Raw genomic sequence first — 19,734 nt, 5'->3', positions numbered from 1 at the left:
CTGAGGAGAATTACTCTCATTTTTTTCGTTAAAAAGCCCATACAAATTGTCATATTTTATTCAATTCACAATGTGAAAAGGTAGCAGAAACAGTCAACATAAATTTTAAAAAGTAATGTTTTAAAAAAATTTTTTTAACGTTTGTTTATTTTTGAGACAGAGACAGAGCATGAACAGGGGAGGGTCAGAGAGAGGGAGACACAGAATCTGAAACAGGTTCCAGGCTCTAAGCTGTTAGCACAGAGCCCGACGCGGGGCTCGAACTCACGGACCGTGAGATCATGACCTGAGCCGAAGTTGGCCGCTTAACCGACTGAGCCACCCAGGTGCCCCAAAAAGTAATGTTTTAAATTACACAGTAAACATTAGACCTGCAAAAGTTGACCCAGGAAGGTAGGATTTGAAATAACTAATGGCCATAAAAACAAAATACAGTAAGTAAATAAAAGCAAACAAGATAGCCTCATAGTGTCTGGATTTGATGCCTCAAATCTTTGTTGTTAAATCTCCAGAGGGGGCAATTAATCTACATGGTAATGATTTGATGAAAATGAAAACGGTTTGTACTGAAAAGCACATCTAGAACCCAACATCAGTGGCTTCTTGTAAAGCCTGGAAATCGCCATGCTCCCTACCTGCTCCCTTGCCTACCTTCCTAGTGGACTCTGTAATGTGTCTCCTCTCTCCCAGGCCCTAACATCCCCTCAGCTGATAACCTGGCTTCCTATTTTAATGAGTAAACAGGGCCATCAGAAGAGACTGCCCTCCATTCCCACCAGCCCCTCTGAGCATTCACCCACATTTGTCCCTCCCAGGGTGCTGGGTGAGCTTTCCTGGCACCTGCCTGAGGCCAGATCCTCCTTTGGGCACTGATTCTGCCCTTTTTTCTTTGCCTAGAAATAGGGCTTCAGTTCTTTCTTCTGCCCTCTGCATCCTCATTTTCTCCTCTCCATCTAATTGTGTTATAACCTCTCACATGAGAAGAGAAGTGAAGGGAAGGCAAGGGAAGGGAAAAATCTTTTCTGGATCCCACATCCCTGCCAATCACCAACCCCCCCACCGGCCCTTTCCCTTTCTCTGCTCTCTTTACCATAAAACTCCTCAAACAGCTTTGTGTTATCTCTGTCTATGTGTTATCTCTGTCTACAGTTCCTCTCCCCACGCTGTCTTAAACCCACTGCAACAAGGCTTACCCTTACTCCACCACTAACACAGCTCAGTTCTCCTCAAGGTCTCTAACCTGTGTGCTGCTAACAGCAGAGCCCTGTTCTCTGTGTCTCACTGTCCTATCAGTTAATCATCCTTTTCCGCCTCCCCCTGGGTTTCAACTCTTCTCCTGGTGTGTTCCTTCTACTTCACCACATGCCCCCTCCATTCTCCTTAGAAGTTTCTCTTCCTGTCTGACTTCTAACCTTTGACCAACCAGGGCTCCATCCTGGAACTCCCTTCCTTCCTCCCTCCCTCCCTCCCTCCCTCCCTCCCTTCCACTAGGTGATTTCATACACTCCCATGGCCTTAAACACCATCTGTAACCTGACATGCCCCAATCGCCAGACCAGATGTCTTTTGGGACCTCTGTGTACATATGTATGAGCAGGCATCTCCATTTGGATGTTATTGGCATCTGAAAGCAACATTTCCCTGAACTCCCCCTAAACCTGTTCCTCCCTTAGTGCACCTCTTCTCGGCAGATAGGAATTCTGTTTCTCCAGTTGCTGAGGCCAAAACCCATGCAGTTTCCACTCCACAGACCCACTTATATTCAACCTCCAATTGGTTAGCAAATCCTGTCACTTCTATCATGTTCTTTCAGAATTTGACCGTATCTCACCACTTCCACTGCCACCACCCTGGTCCACAATGCCATCACCTTTCACCTGAATTTTTACCAAAAAATCTTCCTATTTCTTTTTCTTTAACTTTTCTACAGTACATTTTCATCACAACAGATAAGGTGACTGTGGTAGGCAGAACTCTAAAATGACTCCTTAAATTTCCTCCCTTCTCCCATGCACTAGCCTCTGAGATACATTACAATGGATTTAATTCTCACGATTAGGTTGTTCTGTGGCATAGTCCACTTCAAGAGAGGGAGATTACCTAGGTGGGCCTGACCTGATCATATGAGCCCTTAAAAAAAAAAAAAAAAAAAAAAAAAGGCAGAGTTTTTCTGGCTGTTCACAGAAGGGGTAGTCGGAGGTTTGAGGCACAAAAAGGATTTTTCACGCCATTGCTGATTGGGAGGGCCCACGTGACAAGGGATGTGAGAGGACTCTACGAGGTGAGAGCAATCCTTGGCTGAGAGCCAGCAAGGAAACAGTGACATCACTCCTACACCCATGCAAAACTGAATTCTGCCAACAACCTGCATGATCTTGGAAGCAGCTCCCTCCTCTCTCTCTCCGAAAGCCTCCAGATGAGGGATCAGCCTGGCTAATGCCTGGATCTCTGCTTTGCTAGACAGGGAATCCAGCCATGCCAGGCTGGAATTTGACCCACAGAACCTTGAGCTAATACACGGGTGTTGTATTAAGCCACTATGTTTGTGTCATTTGTTATCCACCAATAGAAAACTGGTACAGTGACCATTTTTAAACAGAGGCCTGATCACATTCTCCTCTGTTCAGACCAGTTGGATGAGTCTCCATCTTTCAGAGTAAACACTGGAAATCTGGATGGCCAGAGAGCCTATGTGATCTGAGACTCACTGCCTCTGTGAGTTCCTCCCCTGTTCCCTCCTCATCATTTAAGTACCTGTCCTCAGAGGTTCTGTATTTGCAGATCTTTTTGCCAGGATTCTTCTTTCCTGGGACTGTCTGTTGCTTATCCCCTCACTTCGTTTAGGTCTCTGCTAAAATGCCACTTTATCCCTGGGGCCTACCCTCACCAAATTACTGAACACAGTCCTCTCCCCAAACCTGACCCTCCATTTCCCCTTCCCTGCTTTATTTTCAATGTGGCACCTATCACCACCTCACATATGGCATATGGCATTATGTACTTACTATTTGTTCCTATGTCCCCCCATTTGAATGTAAGCTTCCTGGGAGTAAGAGTTTTTCATGTTTTGTTCACTCTTATGTCTCTAGTGCCCATGACATCAAGGAACAGCATGTTTGTATTAGTTTCTGAGGGCTGCCGTAACAAATTAGCACAAGGTACATGACTTAAAACAACAGAAACTTATCATCTTATGGTTATGAAGTCTAGATGTCTGAAAGCAAGGTGTCAGTAGGGCGATGCTCACTCTGAAGGCTCATGGGAAGAAGTCTCCTTTGTCTTTCTCCTGCTTCCAGTGGTTATTGGCAGCCATTGGTGTTCCCTGGCTTGTAGCTAGATCACTCTGATTTCTGCTTGCATCTTCACATGGCCTTCTTCCATCCGTCTCCACATGGTCCTCTCTGTCTTCCAGGTCAGCAATAATATGTCTTCACATGGCCTTCTTATAAGGACACCAGTCATTGGATTTAGGGCCTGCCCTCATCTAGTACGACCTCGTTTCAACTAACTGCATCTGCAAAGACCCTATTTCCAAATAGTTACATTCTGAGGTTCCAGGTGGACATGATTTTAGGGGGAACATGTTTCAGCTCAGTACAGCCTGGCAAATATTTGGCGAATTGAAGGAATCATCTTGAAGCTCATGCAAAAAACATATTTTTTGATTAACATTTTAATGTTGCTCTAATTCTGATTAAAATACTTACATTCATAAATATGGAGTCAAGCCATCCATTTGTAGAGTACAGTGCTAGCAGCTGTTTGATGAAGATAAAATAATCCTTCCAGCTTACTTATAGTCTAGTTAAGACAAGACTGTTCAGATTACATATTTAAATAATGGTATAAAATTACTTGATTAGCTGGAAAAACATCGGGTGCAGAAAATAAGCACCAAGGAAGACGAGGAGGGAGAAATGAGTGCCATGTAAGTAGTAAGGGATAGATCCAGAGGCATGAGGAGGGACAGTGAGAAAATGAAGGCCACCCGTGTGGATTGTTTACTTGAGACGTTTGCTAATAAATACAGGGAGAGAAATAAAGAGATAGCTGCAAGGTCAGGTAAATATTTTTTATGATGGCTACATCCTGTGCATGCTTAAGGACAGGGCAGAAGTAAGCACTGAAAAGACCATGGAGATGCTGAGGGAGAAGAGATGAAAACAAAGTCCCTTGGGATAAAGAAGGCAAGAACTGGAGCCAGGGCGGGCTGGCTTCTTCCTCCAAGTGCTGAGGAAAAGGTCGGTGGAGGGGTGGTAGGAGGGGCATAGCACAGAAGTGGGAAGCATCGTGGGGAAGAGGCCCCTTAGAGTAGCTTTTGCTATAAAGGAAGAATTGTTGGATCTTTTCATTGGATAAATCCATATTCTTTTGAAAATGGGTACTGCAGGACCTGATTTATTTAGGGTTGTGTTATGTTCTAAATCTAGGGAACATGAAAAGAAAGGAAGAAAAGAAACTTGTTAAGTTCCTAGTTTTCTGATTCCTTTTTATGAGTTCAGGGAAAAGATAATGAGTTTCTGGATGCACCAGGCAAGAATGAATGACGGTGGTATGACCTCCTTTCCAGGAAGTCACAAAGTTTCCACTTTTAGTAACAGTCCATAGAGAAAATTCTGGGGTTTTCAGAAAGAATTGGCACCCCTTTGACTTTGGAGCACTAGGACAAATTATGTTCTAATGCAACCTACCAACTCCTCAAGTCCAAATGATATTACCAACCTATCTATCTGGATTCAATGCAAACGTTGAATTTGAACACTTCCATAAAGTCTAATGTATCTATCTATACCAATTCACAAAAACTGCCAGCATAGAATCTACCATATGCAACCACCCTCCCAAATATTTAAGGTGTTTAGAAGGGTGGTAATAACCATAGGCTTCAGAGCCATATTGCCTGGTTCAAATGTAGCTTCGGCACTTAGTAGCCCTGGGACTTGAATCCACTTACTATCTACGCCTGTCTTCACCTCAGTTTCCTTACCTGTAAAACTGCGATGAGAATAAGTTATTAAATGTACGATGCCTAGAATAGCCCAGCACACTGGAGGAACTCTGTAAACATTTGTAGTTGTTATTCTTTATGTATTTTTAACTCGTATGTTCTTTTAACAGTCCCAGAGGCAGGTGCTATAATACTAACGCTTGTCTCACAGAATGCTGGGAAGGGGAATGTTTGTGGAAGTTTTGTTTTCTGGTGATCATTTTTCCTTATATCCTGGCAGACAAACACTTATCACAGAGTGGTCTTGTTGATTATACCCATAAATCTTTCTGGAAAATTCTTCAGCAATTCAGTATTAGAGCTTTCAGCTTCACCAAATGCTGATGTTCTCCAACACCTTCTGTTGATATCTGACTGCAACTACTTTTGAGTATTTATCAAGAGAAACCAGCTCTTTGCTAAAATAGCTGCGTGTTTCATAGGCCTGTGAGCCATTTATCCATATAATTTATACATTTCCACCTTTCAGTTGTTTCTTGTCACCTGGAATTACACTGGTTTAATGTCAGTCAACATCGTGGGCGTAAAAGCCTTTATTTATAAATATGAATTTTGGCTATTGTGCCAGTGTTTATTCCCAGAAGGGTCCTAACAAGAGAAGAGGAAGTGACTATGAAAATGAATGAATGAATGAATGAATGAATCACTTTTCATTTCAAAAAGGAATAAAGCAGCCCTGATGCCCTGTTTAGTGCAGGTTTTCTGTGTGGGCTTCCTGGGGTGAAGGCAGAGTGAGTAAATCCAGTGCAGACTGGGTTTAGATCAGGAAGTCCTCTGGCCTTGCACTTATTTGCCAGTGGCTGTAAATACCTTCATCTTGACCCGAATTTTGAGGCATGAATATTCTGCCTACTGTCACTTTTCTGCATATATATTGGAGTCTTATGCTGATATTCTTATTGTTTCAAGGCAATTAGAGTTTCAATTCAATATCTGTCTTTCAAAACTGATCTTGGGAGCAGTTTTGTTTCTGTTTTTTTTTTGTTTTTTGTTTTTTTTTTTTGGTTGCTTACAGTTTTGAGGAATGTATACACAGTGTGGTCAAAGGAAAGCTAAGTCTGGCCACCTGTTTTTATAAATAAAGTTTTATTGGAGCACAGCCACATCCATTTGTTTACGTGTTGTCTGTGGCTGCTTTCAGGCTACAGGCAGACTCAAGTAGTTGCAACAAAGAGGCCTGACCCACAAAGCCTGAAATATTTACCATCTGGCCCCTTAAGAAGTTGCCAACCCCAGGCCTAGATATTGGATTCTTAGAGACTATCAAGACCTTATTTTAAAGGTAAAATGTGTTAGTCCTTATATTGTAAAAATCCAATGGCATGAAAAACACAGAAATTGCACTCAGTGTTTCAGCAGCGAGATTTAATATGAAAATTGGTTGTACAGATTAAAGAGCAAAAGAGAAATTCTGAAGTAACCCAGAGACAGTAGCTGCAAGAATGTGCCATCTTTAGGGGTTGGAAACAAAGAGGAAGAAGAAGGACACAGAAGAAGGCTCTAATGGGTGTAAGGCACCCAGCTACTTCTGGCACCGTGGGGAGCCACAATGAGGCAGGACTGGGCATTCCAAAGGTGCTAGAGGCTGGACCAGGTGCTACTTCTGGGCGCATACCGACAGGATCAACAAGAAAAAGGAAGTCCTTCCTCTTCTCCTACTGGCCAACCTACTAACTAGACCCATCTGGCCAAGTGCACTGCACTTTCTGCTCCCACTGTCACTTCGAGTTCACTGTGCTGGTATTTGAAACCGTGTTACTATGTTTGTATTGTCCGCTTGTACTGTGTTTGTATTCATTCAACAAATACTTAGGGACAGTCTATTATATGCCAGGCACTGTTCTAGGCTTGTGGTGATGTGATAGTAAACAAAACCAAACACAACAAAATCAGTGCCCCTATGGAGTTAACATTCAGTCAAATAAGGCAGAGAGTAAACAAGATAAGTAAAACATATCATATGGTAGATGGTGTCATTGTGAAGGAAAATAAATAAGCAAGAAGGCCCATAGAGAATGCCATTAAGTGGGTGGGAGGTCAGGTCTTAAATAAAGACCTGTGGGGGTGAGGAAGGAAGTCTTGGGGATATTTGAGGGTAGGAACATTCCAGGCAGAGTGTACCGCAAATTCAAAGTCCTTGAGGCGGTAGTGGACTGAATCTGTCTAGGGAACAGCCAGGAGGCCAGTGCAGATAGTGAGAAATGATATGGGAGGTGGGGGGGGGGGAGGAGGTGAGGCTGGAGTCATGACAGACAGCCTCCTACTAAGTTGTTCCCTTTATCCCAAACTGTTGCTATTCTGGGAAATATGAATTGTGACATTTGGTTGGCCTTTCAGAGCGGACTTTTGAAAATACGGTGATTATATACCTAACAAAACTTTGGTCATCTGACACTCTGATCTTACAGTAAATGCATGGAGGGTATACTCCCAGGTTCTACAGGCTCCAGCTCAGTGGCCATGCATTTATCAGATATCACTTGGTGTACCTGGGATGTTTCTCTTATGAAGTGTATCTGGCAATTGTGATGATAGTCTAATGCTTCTTGTGTTTAGTAATCAGAGAAACATCAGGCTTCAAAAATTCTCCAAGTCACCAAGTTGAGTGTTTTTCCTCCCTGCTATAAAGTGCTGACTCCCACTATGAATGCTAGGGATGGCATGAGACATGTTAAAGGGAGAAAGTGATGTTCACTAGCACTACGCAAATAATTAGATTGTGCTATCCTAGATGTTTTCTCAATGTGTCGCTCTTAGGCTGTCTTACTAGGATCATTTGGGATATGAACATAATGAAACTTATTACTGTAACTATTATTTTATTGCAGATAAAGTCCTAATCTCTGCACTACTGCAAGGTACTTGAGAGGAAAGACTCCTCTATTTGTGTTTGTGTCCTTGTTGCCTAGCACATGCTTGAAACAAAACAACACAATAAATAGTGTAGCATACTCTAAGAGACTCTTAAATAGAGAGAACAAACTGAGGGTTGATGGGGGGGAATGTGTGATGGGCATTGAGGAGGGCACTTGTTGGGATGAGCACTGGTGTTATATGTAAGTGATGAATCACGGGAATCTACCCCCAAAATCAAGAGCACACTGTACACACTGTATGTTAGCTAACTTGACAATAAATTTTATATATAATTTATATAAACACACACACACACACACACACAATAGTGTAGCACATCTGGAGGGATCCCTAAATTCTAAATCCTAAGCTAAGCATTTTGCATACATTATCTCATTTAATCACGGCACCTCCCCATGAGCTATATAATGGTATATTCTTGTTTTCTAATAGATTAAAAAGTTGAGGTCTTGAAAGATTCAGTAATTTTCCCAACACCTCAGTGCAAGAATTGGACCTAGGCTGGCATCCAAGCTCTCTGATTTCAAAGCCACCAGGGATCCAACACTTTATTGGTATTTTTTGGATTTATTCAGATGGGTGGTAGCCTGCATATGCTACTGGATAATACAGGGTCTGGAGGGCCTTCCAGTCAATTTCTTCTTCTGCTTCTTGATTTTGCTTCCTCTGTCCCTATGTCAGGGCTGCTATTTTGCTGTGGCAAATTCTAAAGTAACACTCATTTTATTTCTTTAGCATCAATACAAAATGTTAACTGATTACCATATGGAACACAAGAACTCCATAACCAGATATCTTTTTCCTGTGTTTTAACAACTTAATGAGTTTATGATCCGTGAAGAGCACATTTCTTTTTAGTTGCATTGCATTAGCCACTTATTTACCAAAACAGTTTGTCTTTGTGAAGTAGAAATATTCACATCACAGTCTAATACAGACAGAAAGTTTATTATTCATAAATATAAAATACTCAAAATATTCTGTAATCATAAGGTAATGATTGGTCAAAGCAAGTCTATTCCATGGAACTAAACTACTTCCTCACATGGATCTTACCATTTTGGAAATACTTTCATTCTGAAATGATTTTGATCCTACTGCATGACTTCATTAAGATACCACACACTTTGATAAGAATTTACTAGTAGGTTGAATCACTTTACCGCTATTTTGTCATTTTTGACTGATAAGAGTGACATTTTCATTTGGTTCAACCTAATAGTTGTTCTCACCAAGAAAGTAAAATCTAAACTTGCTAACCTTGATTTTGATTTTTAAATTAAACAAGACATGAATCTAAGAGCTTCTCTATAAGCTGATGGGTAACATATGATTAACCGCTTTACTTGGCTAGCATGATGATTTGAACTGATAAGTCAAGTGAACGGCATGTCCCAGGCCCACCAGGAAAACCACACAAGCAGCCAAAGAGCTTCATCTGTTGCCACAGCAGTGCCCTGTGAGTGAACAAGTAGACAAGGGAAGAGAAACATGAGCGTGTCCTGTAAGCATTTGACAGAATAGGTTGTAACTTGGCAACAAATTATGAACTTGCTAAAGGTCAAAACTTGGACTTGGCACTCATGCCTTACAGAACTCGCTTATCTAGATGTTTCAAAAGTATCTTCCAATGTGCACTGCTTATCAAATGGCAAGGCAAAAAACAAGGAACATTTGTTGCTCTATTTGCTCCAGTTTAGCAGTGCTGTTCTGGGACTGGGTAGCCAGGATATGGAAGGCAGCTCGCAGGGTCATGGTAAAGTGACTGAGTGAGCCTAACATAAACCAAGGGAAGCCTGGCCCTTCACATATGTCCTGGGCCATAGCAGAAGTATGGCATCAGTGTTGATATTTGGAACATCAGCAGATGGATTAAAATCATACTGGGCCCATTGTGAGCAAAAGGAGCCCAAACATGGTAGAGATGATGGGTTTGGGAAAGCTATGGCCTGATGGGAGAATGAGCTCAGCATGGTCTGAGACAGGAGAGAGGTGAGTGCTCAGTGAGTCATCCATCATGAATGTGAAGAATAACACCCTGGGGGGCAGGTGACATCACAGGGAATTTTGCTCAATTATTTTAATATTCCAGATTTAAGCGTGTTATCCTAAAAAGCCAGGACAAATACCATTCTGTGAGATAAGATAACATTGTATGTAGTCTGTTATAAGTACTCAGTCATATATATATGATATATATATATACATATATATCATATATATCTGATATATATATATCATATATCTGATATATATATATATATATATATATATATATATGATATATATATATATATATCTTAGGTTGTTCAGGCTGCATTAACAAAAATACCATAGACTGGGTGTCTTACACAACAAATACTTATTTCTCATAGTTTTGGAGGCTGGGAAGTCCAAGGCAATGGCAGATTAAGTCTCTGGTGTCTGGTGAGGGTCTGTTTCCTGTGTGGAAATGTGGGAGAAGGGGCAAGAGAGCGCTCTGGAGTCATTTTTATAAGGGCACTAATTTCATTCATGAGAGCTCTACCCCCATGACCTAATCACCTCTCAAAAGCCCCATCTCCTAATACCACCACATTGAGAGTTAGGATTTCGACATGTGCATTTTAGAAGACACAAACATTCAGTGTTCTCCACTGTAAACGTGTGTGTGTGTGTGTGTGTGTGTGTGTGTGTGTGTGTAAATTGTTCTATAGCAATAGGTCTACCTAGATATCAGCGGGTAATATAAGACTGTGAATGTCTATAACTGTTTATACCTTGAGCTGTACTAACTTTGGAATGTCTTTTGTGTCCATTTTAAACTAATAGCTCTTGATAGGGTATATATCCTCAATGGTATTTTCAAATAGTACTTGCTTTATAGCTATTTGATGTGTCAGAGAATGATAAGTTGAATACAGACAATTCAGGGTATTTAGTGAATAAATCTATAGATTTGTGGTTTTGCGATCCAATATGAGTTTCAAATATTTTCTGTAACACAAGGCGTTACTTCCTGTTTGAAAGTTGGCATGTCCAAGCACTGGTTTTACCCATTTGCTATATCTCTGCTAATTTTCAGGGGTGAAATGCAAGACTGAATTGAAAAAAAACACATTTAAAAAAATCTTTAACGTATTTAGCAAACTAGGCTTAAAAATATCAATGAAGTAATAAAGTTTAACTATTGAAACTGAAAGTTTTGTATGCAGAAACAAGGCAATGTTATCAGATAAGATCCAAATAAATAAAATCTTAAGAAGATCCAAATAAAGTCTTAAGAACATCTTTTAAAAGAGCATTTCGTGTAAGAGAATTGCCTTTCCACAGACTTTAAAAAAAAAAATAACATGAGAAGATGCTACTGGCTTTTCAGTCCCCAAAAGAGTAAGAAGAGTTATAGGAAAGTTATGATGGTGGCTGCTTTTGTGACTGACTTATGTTTGCATGTATGTGGAAAGAACAGAGAATATGGAAAAACTCTGTCATCACTGGAGGCTCTGTAGTTGGGGAAGGAGCATTACACTGGATTTGTTAGGCTTGTAGAATGATATCCTACATGTGCCTACTATGGTATAGAACTGTGCTAGGTACTAAGGTTGATGAAAAACAAAAATCCAAAGCCATGTCTTCAACAAATACATGGCCTCGCTAAGTATACAACACTGGTAGGCATGGAAAAATTGTTATCAGCAGAAGTTATTAAATGAGTAGTGTTGGGGCAAAAGTCAGAGGAGACAGCACTGAAGTCTTGATGAGAGAGGAGGGCGTTGGCAGGTGGAGGACTGTGTCAGCCTGGGAAACAGTTGGAGATGTTGTAGGGAGGAGGCTCAGGAGAAGGGGCAAAGTCAGAAAAGTGAAAGAAGGTTTACTGGGTTCAGTAGGCAATCAGCATGACGAGGTTAGAGGCTTAATGCACGGAGTGAGTAGAAATGACCCTGGAGAGTCTCATGCCAGACCGTGGAGGTCACGAGTGCCAGGCTAAGGAGTTGGAATCTTCCTGTGGGCATTGGGGAATCCGTGAAGGCTTTTGAAGAAAAAGTCACCAGGATGAAAGTGGATTTTGGGAAAACCATGCCAGAAGTGGTGCAGTGGAAGAATTTGACTGGGAGAAATTCAGGGCAGGATACCTGGAAGAAAGATTTCGCAGGAAGAATCAACAGGGTTAATAGGATGCAGGTGATGGTAAGAGAGAGGGACATCACAAATGATTTTCAGACTTTGAAGTGGGGTCTCCAGTAACAGAATCTAAAACCACACACACACACATTCCCTAGGGAAAATTATTTTCGAAGGAAGACAATTATCTTATACAAGGTAGGTCTGGGGTTAGCATGGGACAAGTCACTAAGAAGGCCCCACACAGCACTGGAAATGTGAGTTTCGGGTGTGGAAGACTAAGGTAGTGAGTACAGGTGTTGTTATGTATTTAAATGGGAAATATGCCTGAAGCCCAGGAAGTCCCATTCTCCAGAGTCCTCTGGAAAGAGAAATGTAGAAAGAGAAGAGCAAAAAGCTGAAGATTGAACATCAGGGCATTTCTGCCTTTGAGGTCAATGAAGAAAAATAGAGTCAAGGAGGAGATGGAAAAATAAAGGTTAGAGACTGAGAAGGAGAAGCGAGGAGGTATCACAGAATCCAAGAGAGGGTTTCATAAAAACCTCCCCCAAGTTCAAGGAAAGATGATAGAAACAAAGGTCACTGAATTGGGTGCTCAGCAGGTCTTAAAGGTCTGTGCAAAGCAAGGTTCACTTCCGTGTGAACCTTCAGGCCTCAAAGAAGGACAGTCTGGCCTTGTGCCCATCTACTGTGCAGCCACATGTAGCTACTGACCAGGAGTGTGCCTAGTCAGCCTGGGATATGCTGTAATCATAGACGACATGCCGGTTTCAAAGAAGTAGTATAAAAAAGAAGAATGTGAAAGATCTCATTAATAAAATTTAAATATTGATTGCATGTTGAAATGATAATATTTTGAATATTTGGGGTAAATAAAATATGCTGCTGAAATTATTTTCACCTTAAAATCTTTAAATATGGTTACTAGAAAATGTACTTAAGTTATATTTCCATTGGATTTTGCGGATCTAGACCTTATAGGGAAGCTCGCTAATATAGGCACTAACATAGCTCAGGGAGGTACACCAATCATATATGCTTTAACAGTTAAGTGCATTCACCCAGCCTGAAGTCTTTCAGAATGTGTTTTCCATTTTGTGAGTGTATTCCTGTATTTTGTGACCAGTGTATATTACAGTGATCCATTTGTTTATTTTATCCAAAAGTTAGGTTATTCCATCTTACTGAACATTTGGCTCTTTTTTTCAACCAACAGATGATGCTGCAGCTGACAGTCGCAGAACTTACACTCTAACTGATTATTTAAAAAATACTTTTAGGGTGAAATTCTACTCCTTGCGGTGGGTTTCAGGTAAGGACTTTTTTTGGGAGGGGACAGATTTTTATGCTTGTGCTCATTCTAGTTAGGTTGTGGGGCACTTTTGTGGCCCTGAGAAGATATCCTTGTTTGGTTAAACCACATAGGAGAGTTGTTTTGGTTTTTTTTTTCTCCTTAAGCATGCAAAGAGAAAACCTTAGTATTTCTTTGATACATACTATAAAAAGTTAAAAGTGAATTGAAACCTTGACAGTAATGATGGGGAAATGGATGCATACTAGTGTAATATCCATCATTTAATGTTTCTCTGACTTACAAATGCTTGTTGAGTACTTGCGTGAATGTAAACATTAAGTTTTTACTGGATAATTTTTAGCTGATGAAGATATTTAATCATAACTTGAAATACTGATCTGACCATTTTCTTTCTTTAGATCACGATTATCTCTACAAACAAGATGATAATATCTTGCTATTCAATGCTGAATATGGAAACAGCTCCATTTTCTTGGAGAACAGTACATTTGTATGTTTAATCGCATAATTCATTCCTACTTTAAGGATAAATTCTGGGGATTTTTTTTTTCATAACCTTTCAAATCATGAGTACTATCATTTCTCATCTGTTGAACTCTCTCTGCAGCATATGGCACAGTGGATCTTTCTCTTATTCTTGGAATGCTCCCTGCCTTGGCTACTTTTTAGTCTCCCTTGACGATTCTTCCTCCTCTGCCCATACTCCTCAGTGTAAGTGCCCCTCAGGGCTCTGTCTTCACTTGCTGGCCTCTGTCCCCACTTGGCATGCTCTCCTTCGGTGAACTTCATACACTTCCACAGCATCAGGGCTCTCCTTTTCACCTTGACTCTTGAATGCACACCTTCAACACTAACCTCCTGCCAAGATCGAAATCTTTTATTTCTAGTAGCTTGCTTGCTCCTGTCCACCCATGGCCTCAAGGTATTTTAAATTCAGTATCCCAAGTTAAACTAGTTATTTCCCCTTGACTCTCCCAGCAAACTGAAAGCACCCTATTCCTCTTCCTGAGTTCCCCATCTTGATACGTAATGCTCTCCTCTGAGTCACTTAGGCTAGAAAATGAAATTCTACTCTTTAAATCCTCAGAATCCTCTTTGATTCCTGTGTGACCCTGCCCCCATATTTAGCTATTCAACAAACCCTATCATTTCTCCCTCTGCAATGTCAAGTACCCCTCAGATTTCTGTTTCCACTGTAGAGTCCTGGTTCAAGGCCTTTTTAATCTGTGTGAGTGAGTATTCTAGCTTGTGTCCCTATCTCCATTTTGTAGATGACACCATTGCATTGCCCAAGTCTAGGGCTGATGCAACCCTACTCATCTCATGTCAGCTACTGTGTCAACCAGAGCATCTTTGTAAAGACAGATAAGATTCTATCACATCCATGTGCAAAAAGTCATTTATAGTTCCACTTTTTATATTTCAGTCCAAGCTATTTTTTGAATTTTACATCCTCCCACCTTATATATTTTCTGATGTACCCTATACTGTGTTCAGGTTATGCCTAATCTCTGGATAGTCTCTTAATACGCATGCTCTTTCACACATCTGGTTTTTTGCTTATGCTCTTCCCCCTACTGGGAAATTTCTCTCTCTTTTCTGATCCCTACCCTCATGGTGGTCTTTCGTTGGTTGGAATTAATCCTTCCCTCTCTGGTTCTCTAACCCTGATCACCATACACCTTGTACAATGGTCATTTGTGTCGGGGGTTGTGCCATTTCTGGGAGCTCCCAAGGCATGAGCCACATGTCTAGAACCATACCTTGTACATAGTAATTACTCAATAATGACTGTTAAATGAAGCTGTTCAATTGTTCTTTTTTCTATCTGCTTGACAGGATGAATTTGAACATTCCATAAACGATTATTTGGTATCTCCTGATGGACAGTTTATTCTCTTAGAGTACAACTATGTGAAGGTAAAAAAAATGCTGTCTTACTATGACATTTAAAGAACTCTATGAACCCTATGAGTATGTTACTTTATAACTGATTTCAAGTTCACGAATATTTAAGATTGACACCTAAGTAATATAATAGGCACTAAAATCTCATTAATCCAGCATCAAAAGGAGCAATAGCCATTCTCATTCATAAAGGGTAAGTCCAACAACTGTTTTCAAAGCAGTCTATTTTTTGGTGTTTTCAAATACTAAAAAGTACAAGTAATACATTATAGATATAAAATACAAGTTAAAATAGAACTTATAATTTAAATTGTTTGACTTGCACATCCAGTAACAGAACCCCTTATTTCCTTTGTCTCAGCTTTATATATAGTAAACTCTCAGTAAGTATTTGCTTTAGAAGGAGTCATACTTCCTCTCCTCCAGAAGAGACTCTGCATGGTGGTTCAGATCACCTCCCAGCTTCCAGGTCCTACCATATACAAACCATTCTAAAGGGGGAGCCTCAGCTCAAAATCAGAGTCTCACACACTCAGGAAAGCTTAATCACATATTCTCTTCACGTTTAGAATGGCTACAAATTGCCAGTAACTTTAACTGCAGCTTTTTATTTACTTTTATTTTTTCTAATGCTTATTTATTTTGAGAGAGTGAGATGGTGAGTGGGGGAGGGGCAGGAAGCAAGAGAGAGAGAGAGAGAGAGAGAGAGAGAGAGAGAGAAAATCCTAAACAGGCTCAGCACTGTCAGCACAAAGCCCAATGCGGGGCTCAAATCCATGGACCATGAGATCATGACCTGATCCCAAATCAAGAGTCAGATGCTTAACTGACTGAGCCACCCAGGCGCCCCTTAACTGCAGCTTTTTAATTATTCCTGGATTTGACAACAGTTGTCAAGTATAGGAAGTCTTAAGACTTGTAGGAAAGATTAAAAACCTGTAGGGATATTCTGCATTGAAAGCAAAATACAAAGCTGGGGATCCCCACCTCTGCCTTTTTATTCTAGAATAAATAATAAATACTGATCAGCCTTATCTCACGCCCCAACGCTTCTTCTATACTCAGGCCAAGTAAACCCCATCTCCTACTCCATTTCCCATTTCAACGTGGTGACTCTCAATCATAATATTTACCCTGGATTCACTGTGTCCAGCTCCATTTCCTGGACATGAAGACTCTCTGACTCTGTTCTGCTAAACCCATAAAGTAGGAGCCAATCAGAATCTTAGGCCAACTTTAACACATCTGTTCCCAATAATGGATTGTTCATTTAATTCAGTGGTTTTTATTGCTCTCTATAGATTAAAATCACTTGAGGAGCTTTTAAAAATTCCCAGTGGCCAGGTCCAATCCCCAGATTCATAAATTATAGTATCTGGAGTGAAGATGGCATCCATGTTTTTTTTTAATGGGCATATTATTTTAATGAGCAAAGGGCTGAGAACAACTGAATACAATTGCCCATGTTAAGGACAAACATAAAGGTTAAGGTAGAAACAGAAAGGTAAATACCAGCTCAATTTACTATTTGGCCAAGTTCAATAAGTGCTATATGATGTATACTAATGGATGTATTTCACTGGTAGACCTTAGTTGGGCAACCATCATTGGTAATTTGTATCTGCTGTGTCACTGTAGTTTATGTATGCATTTAACTGCTTTTGCTGTTTTTCTGGTATTTCCTTCATTCTGCTGCCATCCATGTTTTTCAGGCAGTATCTACAGGACTCCTTTTAAAAACTAAGTTAGATCATATCATGCCTATGTTTGAACCCTCATGATCAGTGATTTGCCATCCCTTGCAGAATGAAACACAAACTTTAACCACAGCATCCTCAGAAGCCTATGTGATTAGACCTCAGTCTGGCCTCGCTAACCCAACTCCTACTACCTTCTCTGGACTCACCATCTCGGCCAGTACTTCTCACCCCTGCCTGAACCTTACAATCACCTATGGAGGTTTTTAAAAATACAGATGCCTGCAGCCTACCCCACACCAACTAGTTCAGCATAGTGATGGGTGGGGCCCGGGCATGGGTAGATTTAAGGGCTCCCAGGTAATTCAGTGATCCAAAGAACTTTTAGGTACACCACTCTTCATTTTTCACAAGCATCATCCATTCTCCTCTAAGGGCCAAAGTATTTGCTATTGCTTCATTCTCGAACGTTCTTCCCCTGATTATCATATGGTACTCCCTTTTTAGTAAATTCAAGTCCAAGCTTTCTTGGATTGCTTTATCTAACTTGGCCCTCTGCCACTCTGTTCTCCCACACTTCACCATTCACTCCCTACCACATTAGCTTATTTTACTTTCTCCATACCTTTGACTGCAGAGCACTAAATTACAAGATTATTGAAAGTAGAGCACTCCATCTTCTCTTTTACTTCTTAGAATGTCTGATAGAATTTTCTGCAGCATACATGTACAACGTGTAGTAGTCTCTATTCATTGCCTAATGCTCCAGACAGTAATAGTTGCATCATCTATCACATGTTGGCGATATTCCAGTTGACTCATCAGGTCTCAGGATAACTGAGAAAAGTCGAGTTTTATTCTATTTCCTTGGAAGTCTACTGTGCAGAGTTCTTTAGATTTTACTCCATGGCTTCTCCATGACTGAGCGCATTTCAAAAGAGCAATTATTACTTCTACGTTGTGGCTATGAGCAAGTTAGTGAGTGAATGAGTGAAAACATAAACACATAAGTACTGTACGGCCTGGTATGTATGTTTTCCTAACATCTCCCCTTGCTGCTGAATGCTCCAGAGGTAATAGTAGCATCACCTATCGCATATTGACAATATTCTAGGAGCCCTGCTTAGCACTTCACATGCATTCCCATGAACCTCTCTTAAGATTGTTACTGACATTATCCCCATGTTCCTAAAGAGAAAATTGAACCTTAGAAAGAAACTTGCCTGATATTACATAATGGAAACTTGTCTTAGTGCATTTGGGCTGCTGTAACAATACCACAGATGGGGTGGGTTAATACCAGATTTATTTCTCATAGTTCTGGAGGCTGAGACAGAGGTCCATGGTCAAGGTGCTAGCAGATTCAGTGTCTGGTGAGGACCTGCTTCATGGAACACAGTTGGCCTCAAATGGAGAATGCGGCATGGAATCTCTCTGGAGTCTCTATTTCAACAAAACAAAACAAAACACGCCTTATTTATTCTTGAGGGAGAGAGAGAGCACAAGCTGGGGAGGGACAGAGACAGAGGGGGACAGAGGATCCTAAGTGGGCCCTTTGCTGACACCAGAGAGCTCCATGCAGGGTTCAAACTCACAAACCATGACCTGAGCTGAAGTCGGCCGCTCAACCAGCTGAGCCACCCAAATGCCCCTGGAATTTCTTTTATAAGGGAACTAATCCAATTCAAGAGGGTTCCACCCTCATGACCTAGTTACCTCCCAAAGGCCCACCTCCAATATCATCACACAGGGGGATAGGATTTCAACGTATGAATAACAGATGGTGGGCGACAAACATTATAGCCAGACTTGAGTCCAGGTTAGAAGACTCCAAAGCCTGTGCTTTTCACAATAATCTTTCCCATCTTTGGCCTTCGGCTTCTCTTTGCTATGATGCTTTTGTAACCGCTTCTCTGTGTGGCAGTTTTCTGCCATCGAGACTTGGTCTAACAATCACTTTTTCATAGGCCTCTCTCCCTCTCCAGGCCCTAATTTATGATGCCTGCCTCTCCCCACCTACATCTATTATATCTCTTGAGATTCTTTTCTCATATTTACTTGTCCATATCCCCCATTCAACTATGAGCTCCTCAAGGACAGTGAGCCTTTCTCAGCCAGTAATGCCTGACAGAGGATAGCCGCTAATGTTTATAACCTAAATAGGGGATGAGTCTGTTTCAACGATGAAGTGAACACCCCAGACATTTTAGGTTTCCTTTTGCAACTCATGATGGATCTGTCATCCTGAGTGATCTCAAACCTTCTTAAACCTCTTTTTTAGCCTGTAGCACACCGTTTGTCTCTCGCAGATAGAGCATGCAGAGGTTTCCCAGAAACAAGCATAGATTGTGTCAAAATAATCCAAGATTTAAAAAAAAAAGTATGACTCACAAAAGTTAGAGACTTAATACATAATTGTTGGCATGAGAGGATAGGAGGGTGATAAATGATAAGTGGGAAATATTCTTCAAGGTCGGAAACTCTGGCTTGTGTCTCAGCTCTGCCATTATACAAACTGGGTATCCTTGAGCTACCCATTTTGTTTATTTCATTCTCACAGGTAAAATTTGATTTTTATATCAGTTTGGTTTATTTATTTTTTTAGTTTGATTTATTTACTTTCAGAGAGAGAGAAAGAGAGCAGGGGAAGGGCAGAGAGGGGGAGAGAGAGAGAGAGAGAGAGAGAGAGAGAGAGAATCCCAAGCAGGCTCCACACTGTCAGCGCAGAGCCTGATGTGGGACTCGAACCCACAAATCATGAGATCATGACCTGAGCCAAAACCAAAAATTGGACGCTTAACCCACAGAGCCACCCAGGTACCCCTGGT

At 40.9% G+C, this 19,734-nt stretch overlaps 1 protein-coding gene across 1 annotated transcript in view; it reads left to right on the top strand.

Moving 5' to 3' along the window:
• Positions 1 to 19,734, top strand: part of LOC125916956 (dipeptidyl peptidase 4) — a 78,665-nt gene that overhangs the window by 9,084 nt on the left and 49,847 nt on the right. The window contains exons 3-5 of the mRNA XM_049623202.1: positions 13,203 to 13,298; positions 13,700 to 13,791; positions 15,141 to 15,221. Coding sequence (XP_049479159.1) covers positions 13,203 to 13,298; positions 13,700 to 13,791; positions 15,141 to 15,221 — 269 coding nt within the window. The remainder of the gene's footprint in view (positions 1 to 13,202; positions 13,299 to 13,699; positions 13,792 to 15,140; positions 15,222 to 19,734) is intronic.

The sequence above is a fragment of the Panthera uncia genome, unplaced genomic scaffold (genome assembly GCF_023721935.1).
Source record: "Panthera uncia isolate 11264 unplaced genomic scaffold, Puncia_PCG_1.0 HiC_scaffold_1352, whole genome shotgun sequence".
NCBI classification, from domain to species: Eukaryota; Metazoa; Chordata; class Mammalia; order Carnivora; family Felidae; genus Panthera; species Panthera uncia.
This window is presented reverse-complemented; position numbering and strand designations above follow the sequence as displayed.